The sequence below is a fragment of the Hyperolius riggenbachi genome, chromosome 6 (genome assembly GCF_040937935.1).
Source record: "Hyperolius riggenbachi isolate aHypRig1 chromosome 6, aHypRig1.pri, whole genome shotgun sequence".
In the NCBI taxonomy this organism is placed as follows: domain Eukaryota; kingdom Metazoa; phylum Chordata; class Amphibia; order Anura; family Hyperoliidae; genus Hyperolius; species Hyperolius riggenbachi.
Genome location: NC_090651.1, coordinates 32,166,612 through 32,179,549, shown reverse-complemented (window position 1 = coordinate 32,179,549; position 12,938 = coordinate 32,166,612). Strand labels below are relative to the sequence as shown.

The 12,938-nt window shown below is 45.1% G+C and overlaps 1 protein-coding gene across 1 annotated transcript in view; it reads right to left on the bottom strand.

Annotated features, from left to right (window-relative positions):
- Positions 1–1,120: 1,120 nt before the first annotated feature.
- Positions 1,121–12,938, bottom strand: part of ZFYVE9 (zinc finger FYVE-type containing 9) — a 108,731-nt gene continuing 96,913 nt past the window's right edge. Inside the window, exons 16-18 of the mRNA XM_068239077.1 lie at positions 12,698–12,803; positions 2,994–3,170; positions 1,121–2,465 (exon numbers count right to left, since the gene is read on the bottom strand). Coding sequence (XP_068095178.1) covers positions 2,304–2,465; positions 2,994–3,170; positions 12,698–12,803 — 445 coding nt within the window. The 3' untranslated portion in view covers positions 1,121–2,303. The remainder of the gene's footprint in view (positions 2,466–2,993; positions 3,171–12,697; positions 12,804–12,938) is intronic.

The following is a 12,938-nucleotide window of genomic DNA, read 5'->3' as shown; positions in this document are numbered from 1 at the left end:
ACTATACCCTGCCACTGAGCCTGCCAGGCTGGGGAAGCCACATTTCCCCAGCAGCAAGAAAAATTTGGCCCTGCAGGTTTAAAGGACAACTGAAATGAGAGGAATATGGAAGCAGCAGTATTTTTTGTTTTTCTTCTATACCAGTAATGGCTAACCTTGGCACTCCAGCTGTGACAACACTACAAATCCCATCATGCCTCTGCCTCCCTGAGTTATGCTTAGCTATCAGAGTATTGCAATGCCTCGTGGGACTTGTAGTTCCACCACAGCTGGAGTGCCAAGGTTAGCCATCACTGTTCTATACACAATACCAGTTGCCTGGAATCCTGATGATCTTTCATGCATGAGTAGTGTCTGAATCACCCACCTGAAACAAGCATGCAGCAAACTCAGTCAGACATAAGTCAAACATCTGGCCTGCATGTTTGTTCAGAGTCTCGGACTACAGCCCATACACACGGTATACAAATGTCTCTCAAAACAGGCGACGGAGGACAATTTGTGCAACAATTGCTCTGTGAGAACGCAGCACGCGACAAAGACTGCCTGCCGACAAGCCCTAGCATGAAGGATCAAACCGTCTGATCATGCACAACTTTTGTAGTGCACACCATTGCATAATTTAGAGGAGTTGTGTGTATGAATGTTTTAAAAACGGATAGCTTGGAAGCAGGCGACGATGATTAAGTCCGTTGCCGGTGTGAACTGTCGCTCAAAACCGCATGCTGCAATCGTCTTGTCTTTAGTTCCTGCCTCGCAGCTAAAGTCATTTGTATGCTGTGTGTATGTATTCTTAGGGTAATAGAGGCAGATGATCAGCAAGGCAGCCAGGCAATTAGCATTATTCAGAAGGAAATAAATATGGCAATCTCCCCTATCCCCCCTCAGTTCAGGTATCCTTTAACCTGCAGTTTTGACGGCCCTCCCATGATGCACATTTTTAGCATCAGCTCAGTTCACACTGCCCAGCTTTGTGACAGGTCTGCATCCAGTCGCCGGTACTTATAGCTTATAAGATCAGAAGCGGCGGCGAGATCCCTCTGCCTGGAACTACGTATTACTGTCATCCCCTCTACATGAGATCCACATGAAATGGGAAGCGAGGAATAGACCCAACATCTCAACACAAAACAAGTATACTCAAAAAGCAACAAAAAGAAAAAAAATATATATAAAGATCAAAAAGGACAGTAACAAAAAAAAAAACAGTATCACAATGAATATAAATGTAACGTAAATAAATAAAACAGCTGAGAAGCTATTAGTGGAAGTTAAATAACGGCCACTCTGGAAAAGAGCCGTACTGTGTGTCTAGGTATAGTGTCGTACTTAAGTCCCTTGTAAACATCTGCGTACGCCCGTAGGGCTGGCGGCTCCTCAACCAACGGGCGCACACCGCAGGCAAACTGTAAGGTTTCATTTTTTTCTGCTTTTTGTTTTGTTTTTTTGTAGTTTAAGAACACTGCAAAGTAGAGCAAATTGCTTTGAGACAATTGTCGGTTGCAGTAGGCGGCCTTAAGAACATAAACATGTAGTGTAAACGGTAACATGTACCTTCCACCGGTATCACCTGGATGAGTTCTGAAATTGTTTAACGCATTAACGATTTTCAGACTTGCGTCTGGTATGTAACGTTGTCCCCCTCCCATGTACGGATGAAAGATGGACGATGGGATGGTGACACGATCATGAGACTACAGCGTGGACAGGTCTTGTGCGCTCCTAAGTTGTACAAAAAAGGGATAAAATATATATCTATTGCTGCACCTGCAAACAAGGACTCAATGAGCGTCTGCTTTCATGCGCTCAGGCTGGTTCGTGAGGACATTACAGGCGGCGTTCTCCTAGCCATGCACGCGCTGAACATGGGGGGCGGGGTATACAAACATACAGGTAAGGAGTTTCAGGCTGGTCTCCACAGTGCAAACTTTGAGTTAAGTTGAACGAGTAAAACGCAACAAGCGAACGTCTGCAGCGATGGTCGCAATGAGGTCAATGTGTGATTCCTGATAGTAACTTGGGTAGTCTGTCTCTTTGCATCATCTACAAATTGTCTTTTTTCTCCCCATTCTGCCTCATCCACGGTCGCCCCCGGGCTTATATATATACTTGTATATTTGAAGCCTCTGGCTCCGAACTTCCCATTGGCTATGCATAGAAGATTTAAAGCGTTCTGCTGTCCACTCTTGCGTCTTGACCTAGTACACGTGTTAGCAAACGAAAAAAAGAAAGATGAATCTTCCGTGAGTAAAGTGCAAATGGTTCAGCGGGCGGTTGTTTGTGAGGAGATGCTCAGGTCATCCCTACGAGATGTTCTCCAAGATATAAAAAATGAGTTCCATGGTCACTGGGCCCTCACTGAGCTGGCATGTGCCCCCATGAATCACCGGCACCAAGGCACTGTCCAAATCATGGGTGTAGCGAGCAGGTAGAGGTTGTCCATTGCTTCCTGCTTGGTATCCAACCTGCAAAACACACAAAAAAAACCATCAAAATCCTGTAGGTAGGTTGATTTATATTACTGGCTTGTTTGCATTCCAGTGTACCAGAGATGGGGCCACATGGATAAAATATATATACCTGAGGCTTGAGGAGGATCCTTTCTGGCCTGATCACGCCAATGGCAACCTCTTTTCCCTCTCCGTTTGCCCTCTACTGGCCCCGGAAATCCATCAGTCAGGTCCAGTCGGCACATGCGCCGTCCCGACTAGGCACGCTTCCCTGTAATTGCTCCCATTGTCGGGAGCATTCTGCGCCTGCGCAGTAGTACTGCACAGACGCAGAGCTCTCCCGACAAAATGAACGCGACCTGGCTGCGCATGCGCGGTTGGCCCCGGACCGGAGGACCAATTGTGGAAGAACGGCAAGTCTGAAGAGGACAGCTTGGGAGCAATCAGGCCGGTCTAGCCACAGGTATGTATATTTTATCCATGTGGCCCCGTCTCTGGGTCACTTAAAAGACAAGATTCTCAACAGGACAGGGACGCTCTCACCTGATCAGAGTCCAGAGTCACCCGCAGTCCCAGTCTTGTCATGCCGTCTTCTTTAAGTAGTTTGAGGTGTGGACACAACGCTAGACAGAAGGCTTTGGCCACATTCTCCGTCAGTCTGCTGTGGTCAGCCGGGTCGCTAAGGCCGCTCTGTTGCTCTTCACTCTCCAGGAAAAAAACCTGACAGAGATGAAATCAGAGCGTTAAAGACCACCTCCGGTCAAAAAGTTGAATGGCAATACATGTATGTAGTCTACGCACTGTGTACAGTTAGATGAACATATATAAGTGCATCTGTTCTAACCACTACAATGTACCAGTTGTAAAGTTTATATCTGTAGTAGCACATCCATCTTTCTGATGATGATGCTGCCTTGCAAGTACACCCTCAGCATTGTGTCCTCCCCTCCAGCCTGGTGCCCTCCCTTCTGCCTGCATCGAATTACATCTCTTTTTACAGTGTGTAGGCGAGAAAAGAGACAGCAGAACCGCTGCAGCTGCCAGCTCCTACACATTAGGTAGGATTATTAACAGTAAGAAGTGCAACTCTTCATTTAGCGTTACTACTTTAAACTGTTAATATCAATGGGTATTAAGCCACTGAAAGCTTGCATATATTTGTTTTAGCATTTCCCAGGTTGAAATAAACAGAACACGCAGACAAGAGAATTATCACTAAATATAATGTATTCTTGTGATAATGTACAGAGAATATACAAAAATTACATATAAAAAGTATATGATTAAGATGCCTATTGCTAGGATATCTGCTAACATATTATTAGGTCCACCCAAAAATATTGCATGAGATACATTACCAGTTCCTAGAAAACCGTTTAAAGAGAGTCTGAAGCGAGAATAAATCTCGCTTCAGACCTCATAGATAGCAGGAGCACGTGTGCCCCTGCTAAACCGCCGCTATCGCGTGGCTTAACGGGGGTCCCTGATCCCCCAAATCTCCTCCGTACAGCCGGGGAGCGCTTCCTGGTTGGGGCAGGGCTAACCGCCGCAGCCCTGCCCCACGCGTGTCTGTCAGCGCGTATCTCCGCCTCTCCCCCGCCCCTCTCAGTCTTCCTTCACTGAGAGGGGCGGGGAAGAGGCGGCGATGCGCCGCTGATAGACGCGACTGGAGGCAGGGCTGCAGACGTTAGCCCTGCCTCCAGGAAGCAATAAATCTGCGACCAAAAGACGACCAAGGTTTGCGGGGGGTGGGTTTGGGGGTGAAGGGACCCCCGTTTAGAGGCGCGATAGCGGCGGTTTAGCAGGGGCACACATGCCCCTGCTAACTATGAGCTCTGAAGCGAGATTTATTCTCGCTTCAGAGTCTCTTTAAGCAAGAGCAGCAGCAGCCTAAAAATCTCTCTCGTTACCTATTTTTATAGTGTTAGAACAAAGAAAGAAATCTAACTCCTCCTGCTGATTAACATATGCGTATGTCATAGCATATTACATCATCAGAAATAATTTCTGGAATGCGATCTGCTTTCACTTTCTCTTTCTAACCTATGAGTCATACTATGAGACCTCTGCCAAGTATTAGCTAATGTGCTTGCTAAAATATTTCAGCTATTGGTTAGGTCATTTTCAGCGTGGGAATAAATGAGAATAATTTCACATCATTACACTTTAAGCCAGATACACAAACTGGTTATACAAGAACTGATTATTAATCATTTCAACAGTAATGTAGAGTCTATGACCTAAAAGAAAATCAAAAGATAAAAATTAATGACATAGGGAAATAATGCAATGTTATATATTTGACACAGCCTGTCTTATGTCTGTTTGCCTGCGTGGATTACATTACATCTCTTTTCACCGTGGGTGTGGGCTGGGAGCATGAAGTGGGAGGTGGAGTCATAACATCAATCTCCCAGCATCCTTTGCACCCATGTCTTGAAAAGAAAAAAAAAATGTCAGGCCCCCTTTCAGACAGGGGGTGGGGATTTCAAGACCATATGTGGAATACGGGCCCTGGGGTTAGAAAATCACACTTTATTATGTGTGATTTCATACATCTTGGCAACTTATTAGGTTTAAAGCAAACTGTCATTTATAATTTAGGTACTCTTTAAACCAACCCTAAAACTAGTCAAACAGTGAAAGGTTAACACTATTCTCGTTAAAGGATACCTGACCCTAGGTCCCCAATGCTGGATCGCTGGTCTTGAGGAGGGAGTGAGAAGCCTCTGGAGGACCCAGAAGCTTCCCTTTACCGGGGTCAGTATGTGACTAAGTCACAGACTTACATTAAGGAGGTATGTTCATGCTGGACCCACATACCTCTGTGCATTACCTTACCCTCTCCTCGTTTTCCCCAGTCACTGTAATCACTCCTTGAAAAATATTAATTTTGGCTAAAGTCAAATTTTCAGACAGGAAGAGGCGGGCTTGCTGTGATGTTCTCCTCTTTGATTGGAGGGACTATCACTGCAAGCCCACCCCTTCCTGTCTATAAATCTGACTTTAGCCAAAAGTCACATTTTTCAAGGAGTGTTTGTGAGAATCAGGAGAGAAACGGACAACTCACACCAGTGTTGCATGAGTCTTTTTTTAAAGGGCTACTGTAGGGGGGTCGGGGGAAAATGAGTGTAAGTTACCCGGGGCTTTTAATGGTCCCCCACAGGCATCCTGTGCCCGTGCAGCCACTCCCCAATGATCCGGCCTCGCCTCCGGTTCACTTCTGGAATTTCAGACTTTAAAGTCTGAAAACCACTGTGCCTGCGTTGCTGTGTCCTCGGTTCCCCTGATGGCACCAGGAGCGCACGGCGCAGGCAGAGACCATACAGGGCCTGCGCAGTACGCTCCTGGTGCCATCAGCGGGAGTGAGGACACGGCAACGCAGGCGCAGTGGTTTTCAGACTTTAAAGTCTGAAATTCCAGAAGTGAACCGGAGGCGGGGCCAGAGCATTGGGGAGTGGCTGCGCAGGCACAGGATGTCTGTGGGGGACTATTAGAAGCCCCAGGTAACTTCAACTCATTTTCCCCTGACCCCCCCCCCCCCCCCCTTACAGTATTCCTTTAAGGGCAACTGAAGTGAGAGAGGTATATGGAAGCTGCCATATTTATGTCCTTTTAAGCAATACCAATTGTCTGGCTGTCCTGCTGATCCTCTGCCTCTAATACTTTTAGCTATAGACCCTGAACAAGCATGCAGCAGGTCAGGTGTTTCTGACTTTATTGTCAGATCTGACAAGATTAGCTGCATGCTTATTTCTGGTGTGATTCAGACACTATTATAGCCAAATACATCAGCAGGATAGCCAGGCAACTGGTATTGTTTAAAAGGAGGTAAATATGGCAGCCACCATATCATTCTCACTTCAGTTCCCCTTTAATGCAATATTCATTTTTCCACTTGATTCGGTGGCCAGCTACAAACTTCAAAAACTGACTAAGCTGAAATAGCACTTTGCAAGCATGCGTAATCTGTACACCCTCTGAAGAATGCACGGTCTAAAAATGTCCACCTTTCTGCATAAGTAATAAGCTAAAGAGAGCAGAATTGCAGACAGCAGACATACGGTACACATTTGCTTGTGCAATTTCTTAGGAACACTGGGGAACTATTGTGCTTTATATGAAGAAAAATAAAACAAGGTCTTGTCTAGAACTCATGGAAAAGCATGTGATCAGTTTGGTGATAGATATGGAAGTCTCTGATTTGCTACTCATAATCATGTGATAAAGCAGGATGTGATCACAGTAAATCAGAGCCTTGCAAATCTATCAGTTGACCAAATCACATGCTTTTCCATGAGTTCTCCCAGACATGACCTTCACTATGGCTAGGTCCACACTTGTCCCCTGCAGAACGGATCCATTTTTGTAAACATTTTTTTTCTCTCTCTGTTTTGAGAGAAATGGGGATTTTTGCAGGGACGTTTCTAGTCCGTGAAAACGTCCCCAGCCCTTGCCGTGGGTGGGTGGGAGGGGCGCAATGCTGAAGGGGAGAGCAGGCAGGGAGGGGGCAGCGGTGGGGAGTAGGGTTGGTCCCCCCCCTCCCTCACCTGGGTCCCCCCTTCCCCGCTCCCCCTTCAGCTAGTTTCAATCATTTAAAAATCGTCTAAAATAAATATAATGTAGCAGGCGGCGAGCGGGGAACTTACTTCCTTGCGCTCCACCGCTTGCCGTGTCACTTCCTGTAATGCCGTCCAATAAACATCAGAGGAAGGCATTACAGGAAGTGGCGCGGCAGCGGTGGGACGCAAGGAAGTAAGTTCCCTGCTCGCCGCCTGCTACATTATATTTATTTTAGACGATCTTTAAATGATTGAAACTAGCTGGATGGGTAGCAGGATGGGGGGGCCCAGGTGAGGGAGGGCACTCTCTCCCCGCCGACCAGTGCCACCCCCGTCCTGGCTGCTATCACCCTCCAGCATGGCAGCCCCCCATCCCCGCCCCCCCCCCCCCCCCCCCAGATAAGTTTCTGTGTCAAAATTTGCCTGTGTAGAAGGGGATCCGTTTTCCCATTGCCTGCCACTACTCCTCCGTGTATCCGGGTCCAGATCCGTTGCGTGAAAATGCAGCAGATCCGGACCTTCCGTTCAGGTTTTGAAAACGGGTCCCCGCACACACAGACAGATCAGTTTTTTTTCTTGGGTGAAGACGGATGCGATTTTTAAAGAGACTCTCTAACAAAATGTTTATCCTTATTTCTTCTATTCTATAAGTTCCTATACCTGTTCTAATGTGGTCTGTGTTACTGCAGCCTTTCCTAATTGCACAGTGGCTGTGTTATCTATGTTATATGATGTAATCTTCTCTATTCTGTCGGCTTGGCTCTGTCGCTGAGGCTGGAATGTGTGGAATGTGCTGCACTGCTTGTCATTGGCAAAAGCTATACACACCCTCTCCACACTGTGTGAGTCACAGTCTGAGCCTATCACAAGCTGGTTAGTTTGTTTGTAAACACTGCCTAAAACTCTCAATTACAAGGCAGGATTGCAGCAGGGAGTGGCAGAAACAGCTCAGAGGGGCCCAGGAGAACATAATGAAGAGAATGGTATGCTTTCTATTGTAAGAATTTTAGAGTACAGATTCTCTTTAACATTAATATCCGGGGCTCCGTTTTTAATCAGGGCTTAAAAACGGAGCCACGGATATATTTCCGGACCTAGTGTGGACTAGGCCTAAGGGGCCCGTTTCCATGAGCTGCCGTGTGTCCTGCAAGACGTGCGGCGGCACTTCCTCGTAGAGCGAGTACACAGCCGAATCCCGGAAGCCGTGCCATACATGGCTATTGGATTCCCTGCCACCCACATGTAAAAATGCTGCAATGTCGGCAAAAAACGCTAAAGCAAGTGATTCAGACAGCGGCAGCATTATAAAGCGATTTGCTTGCGGGGAAACTGTGGATTCGGCCCGATTTCCGCAATAGTGGAAAGGGCACAAAAAAAAAAAAAAAGCACAGCAAACTAATATTTCTCAATCATCTTTCTAAACAAAGAGATTTGTTTGCTTCTCAAGAGATTGCAGTTTCACTTTAGAGTGGGCTTTAACTCTGCAATGATTCAATCTCAACATGCAGGCCAGCAAAATAATAATTACATACAACCTGCTCAAAGCAATAAATTGTGTACTTTTTATGGTTAAAAAAGACCATTTCCTGGTTCTAATGGAGATCTGTCATGTGATTCTGCCGAAAGAACTACAGCCTGTCTTGTTGGCAGATGGAAAATTACCAGCAGTCTTTCTCTGCTGCTTCTGCTTACACACAAATCATTCTGCTACAAACAAACTAAATTGGCAATACCCATAAGATTTGGTCGGTCAGGACTTGAGCTAGTGTACTGAAAATGAAGCAATGTATTGCTCCGTGGGTTGTAAGCCAGCAGTGTTCAATGACTTATGGGTTACCTCAATAACTTAAAAAGAACTCAGTGCAAGTGGGAGGTCCTTGCTTATCTCTATCCCCCCCCCCCCCCCCCCACACACACACACACACAGCAATAGCAAATTTATTGGAGATAGAAGTGTGTTGAGTGTAGCTATTCCCACTACAAGGAGAAACTCAGTTGTGTCTTGAAGGATGGCCCCGCTCAACCACAACTGAAACACAAACCAGCAAATACAAATGGGTGCACTTAAAGCGGATCCGAGATGAAAAACTAACTATAACAAGTAACTTGTCTATATATCTTATCTAAAGTTTAGATAGTTTACACAGCAAATCTGGCTGCAAACAGCTTTAATAGAATATGATTATTTCTTCCTGTGATACAATGACAGCAGCCATGTTGTTTGTAAACATTACACAGAGGCAGGCTTATCTGAATCTTGAGAAAAAAACCTAATCCCCCTCCTCCTCCCTCCTGCCTCTGAAATCTCTGGCTAGTAATACCTCCCCCTCCTCCTGCCCCGACTGAGCTCCCATGAGCCCTTGCTACTGTCTGAAAGTGCCTTGGCTCTCTGAAAACCTGTGGGTGTGGCTTATTTAGCTTATAGGGAATTAGAGTATTAAAACAAAAACAAAGTATTTGGCTTGAGGAATGCCCTATAAACTATATGAAAGGAACACAATTATGCAATGTGTAAAAGTTCACCTCGGATCCACTTTAAGTATTAAAGTAGACCCTGTGGGGTTACTTACCTCTGGAGGGGGAAGCCTCTGGATACTAATGGGGCTTCCCGGGTCTCCCTCCGCCAGTTCGATAAATGTAGAGCCACAATAATATTTACATTCCCTGCCTTGCGCAGGTGCAGTAGCGGCTCCCTGCCTGGGCTCCAGTAGAAATAGCTGAGACCGATCAGCTCTGCTCTACTGCACAGGTGGCTTGTGCTTACACAGTAGAGCAGACCTGATCAGGTTCAGCTATTTCCGCCCAAGCGGAGAGCTTCTAGTACCCCTGCCCAAGACCCCCCGACAAGCAGATCCTTAGAGGTCCCAGCGCTGAATCCTCTCTGCTGAGGGGGAAGCCTCTTTGGGATCCAGAGGCTCTCCCCTCCTGATGCAAGTACTCCCTAGGGCCACTTTGTTTCACTACAGGTGCACTTTGGACAGAGGATAAGCAGGTCAGCCAGGCAATGTGCATTCCATCAGAGGTGGGAGTTATATGGAGGTTGTCATATTTATTTCTGATATAACTAATATTGTTTAACAGGAAATAAATATGGCAGTCTCCATATCCCTCTCTTGTCGGGTGTCCTTTAAAAAACTATTAAAGGGAACCTAAACTGAGAGGGATATTGATGTTTGCTTTTAAACAATACCAGTTGCCTGGCAGTCTTGCTCCTCTCTTTGGCTGCAGTAGTGGTTGAATCACACACCTGAAACAAGCATGCAGCTAATCCAGTCTGGCTTCAGTCAGAGCACCTGATCTGCATGCTTGTTGAGGGGCTAAAAGTATTAGAGACACAGGATCAGCAGGGGAGTCAGGCAACTGGTATTATTTAAAAAGGAAAAATCCACATCCTTCTCAGTTTAGGTTCCCTTTAATGCTGAGAATACACAATGAGTTTTTTTTGGGCAGATTTACTTTCTGACCAATTTTTAGATCATTTTTTCAAATAAATTTTCGAATCGATTTCCATTCACTTCTATGAGAAAATCAAAAAGAAAAATGATCGGACCTGTCAGAAATTATCTATCGAGCCATCTAGCTGCTGGAAAAAAACCTCATACACAATAGGAAAGGAACACAATTATGCAATGAGTAAAAGCTCATCTTGGATCCACTTTACATTCAAATTCAATTAGAGCATAGGCCACATTGGTTCACCTGCTACTATGCACCTCACTTCAGCTGGACCAATAAACATAACCTTCATAGAAGGGGAAAAATGCTGAAGTAGTAAGGGTGATCATAAAGGCTGTGCCTATACATATAGACAGTGTTAGTGTCAACTAGTGCTAGTTTCACTCTATACGAGCGTTGTCAGGAAAAATTAACAGTGTAAAGAAAATAAAAAATAGCAGAGCATCCCACCACCAACATAACATCCCCCAGCAATACAGCTCAAGTCAGAGCTCTACACACAAATCATTCTGCTACAGTTCAGAGCACACAGTATGTCAAATGGATTGGGCATGGCAGCGTAAGGTACATACACACCTTCAAATTCTGTCACCCGCCGGGATTGGAACTTGATCCCTCGGGCGACAGTCCAAGGAACATTTACTTTGGGATTACGCGACCTCTGAGGAAGTGGGCGTGGCCGACGACACGAATCAGGTCTAGGTCTGCGGACACTGCTCCTCGCCCAGGTATATTATTGCACTCTTTACACATCGTAGATCACTCAGCTCATACTGCTTTTTCATTCTTTGATCTAGGCATTCTGGTACTCTCTATTTAGCTGCGATTACTCATATTTTCAGGCGGTTTGCTGCACACTGATTCTGGTTTGCATCTTGGATCTTATCCATACGTTGTCTATATGAGTTGTGGCACTATGCACTTTATAGTCTTCTGACTCTTCATTTGCACATGCATGTTGCACTTTTTAGCGTGTGAGTTGATTTCACTTTTTCTGCCAGATTGGTGGTTTTCTCTAACACACAGATATACATATTTCACTTGTTGAGAGATATCAGGTACTCCCCCATTGGTATATATCTATTATTGCAATAATTTAAAACTGCAAACTATGGGGTGTTTTTTATAGTCTATTATGATTTAGGAATGGACACCTGTTATATGGATTGGCAAATTAAATTGATACAGAGGGTGTTGCTGCCACACCTTCCAGCTCATTTTTAAACTGTTTTAGTCCCATTTTGTGTCTAATAAAGGACTAAATTATTCATATTATCCTGGTGCGATCTGCTCTTTCTTTGTATATAAAGTAGAATGGCTACTTTGGCATTGGTCAACCACCAGATCAAGTTGCTGTCTGGGACGGGCTTCTACCACATCTAGAGCCAAAATAAATTATGGGACAGTAGTTATTCTTCCAAATGGTGCAACGTTCTCCAGTAAACCATACGATGGCGGGCTTCCAAAACGCACTCTTTCCACTGTTACTTCAATCATAATTCTTTCTATAATATCAGATGCAGCTTAGTTTGGAGATCTTCTGAAAGATCCATACAGAAGAATAACTGTTATATTTCTGAAGACAGAGGGCCAGATTTATCAAGAGTGTCTGAGACAAAATATTAGTAGGTTTTTAGAAATCTGTGCAGAACTGTCTCAGACTGCCTAAGATATCATTAGATAGTGCAGATTCCTTCTAAAACTGTTGTATAATAGGAGGAGCTAGGAGGAGTCTCTCAGACAGTGCAGTGTGTGAGGGGAATTGCTGTTGCTGAGGTAACCAACACACCTGCTGTATTGATAGCAGCAGGCTCTAAGGAGGAATTCAGCAGGGGGGAGGAGCACATCACAAATCATGTCTAGCCTGCACTCTGCAATCTTGTCTAGCCTGCAGGTCTACAACTGTAGAACTGCTATCAAGTACTTTTTAATCTGCACCAGTTTAGGGATGGATTTGCACTTTTCTTTGCAGCTCTAGAAATTCACGCTAAACTGCCACTATTACCTAGGATTTAATAAGGTTCTTATTATCATGCAGAACTGTTCTCCCTGCTGGTTAGAGATCACAGGACTATTCTCCAGTGAGAGCTGTCCCCATATCACCCATTTCTGTTACTTATCTATGGCAGGTGGCATGGCGGTTGCGCGCTACATGCTATATATACATCATGAGTTTTCTCAGCAAAAGCCTATATTTTTTGCCGCGTCACACGGCGTGGAGATCCTCACCTCTGTCCAGCGGATAATCTTCCCGTTGGCTTTGTATTCTGATCCATGGGAGATCTTGACGCTTGTGACAGATTCCATGGATTTCCCGTCGATAGGACTGATAATTCTGTGACAAAAAGAGAAACGAGAGTAAGGGAAGTGAACCCGAGGTGAAAATAAACTGGTGAGATAAACAATTGTATTAATCCTCCTACTCCTAAAAATGACTTTTTTTATTTAGATATTTTATGGTTTTATTTTA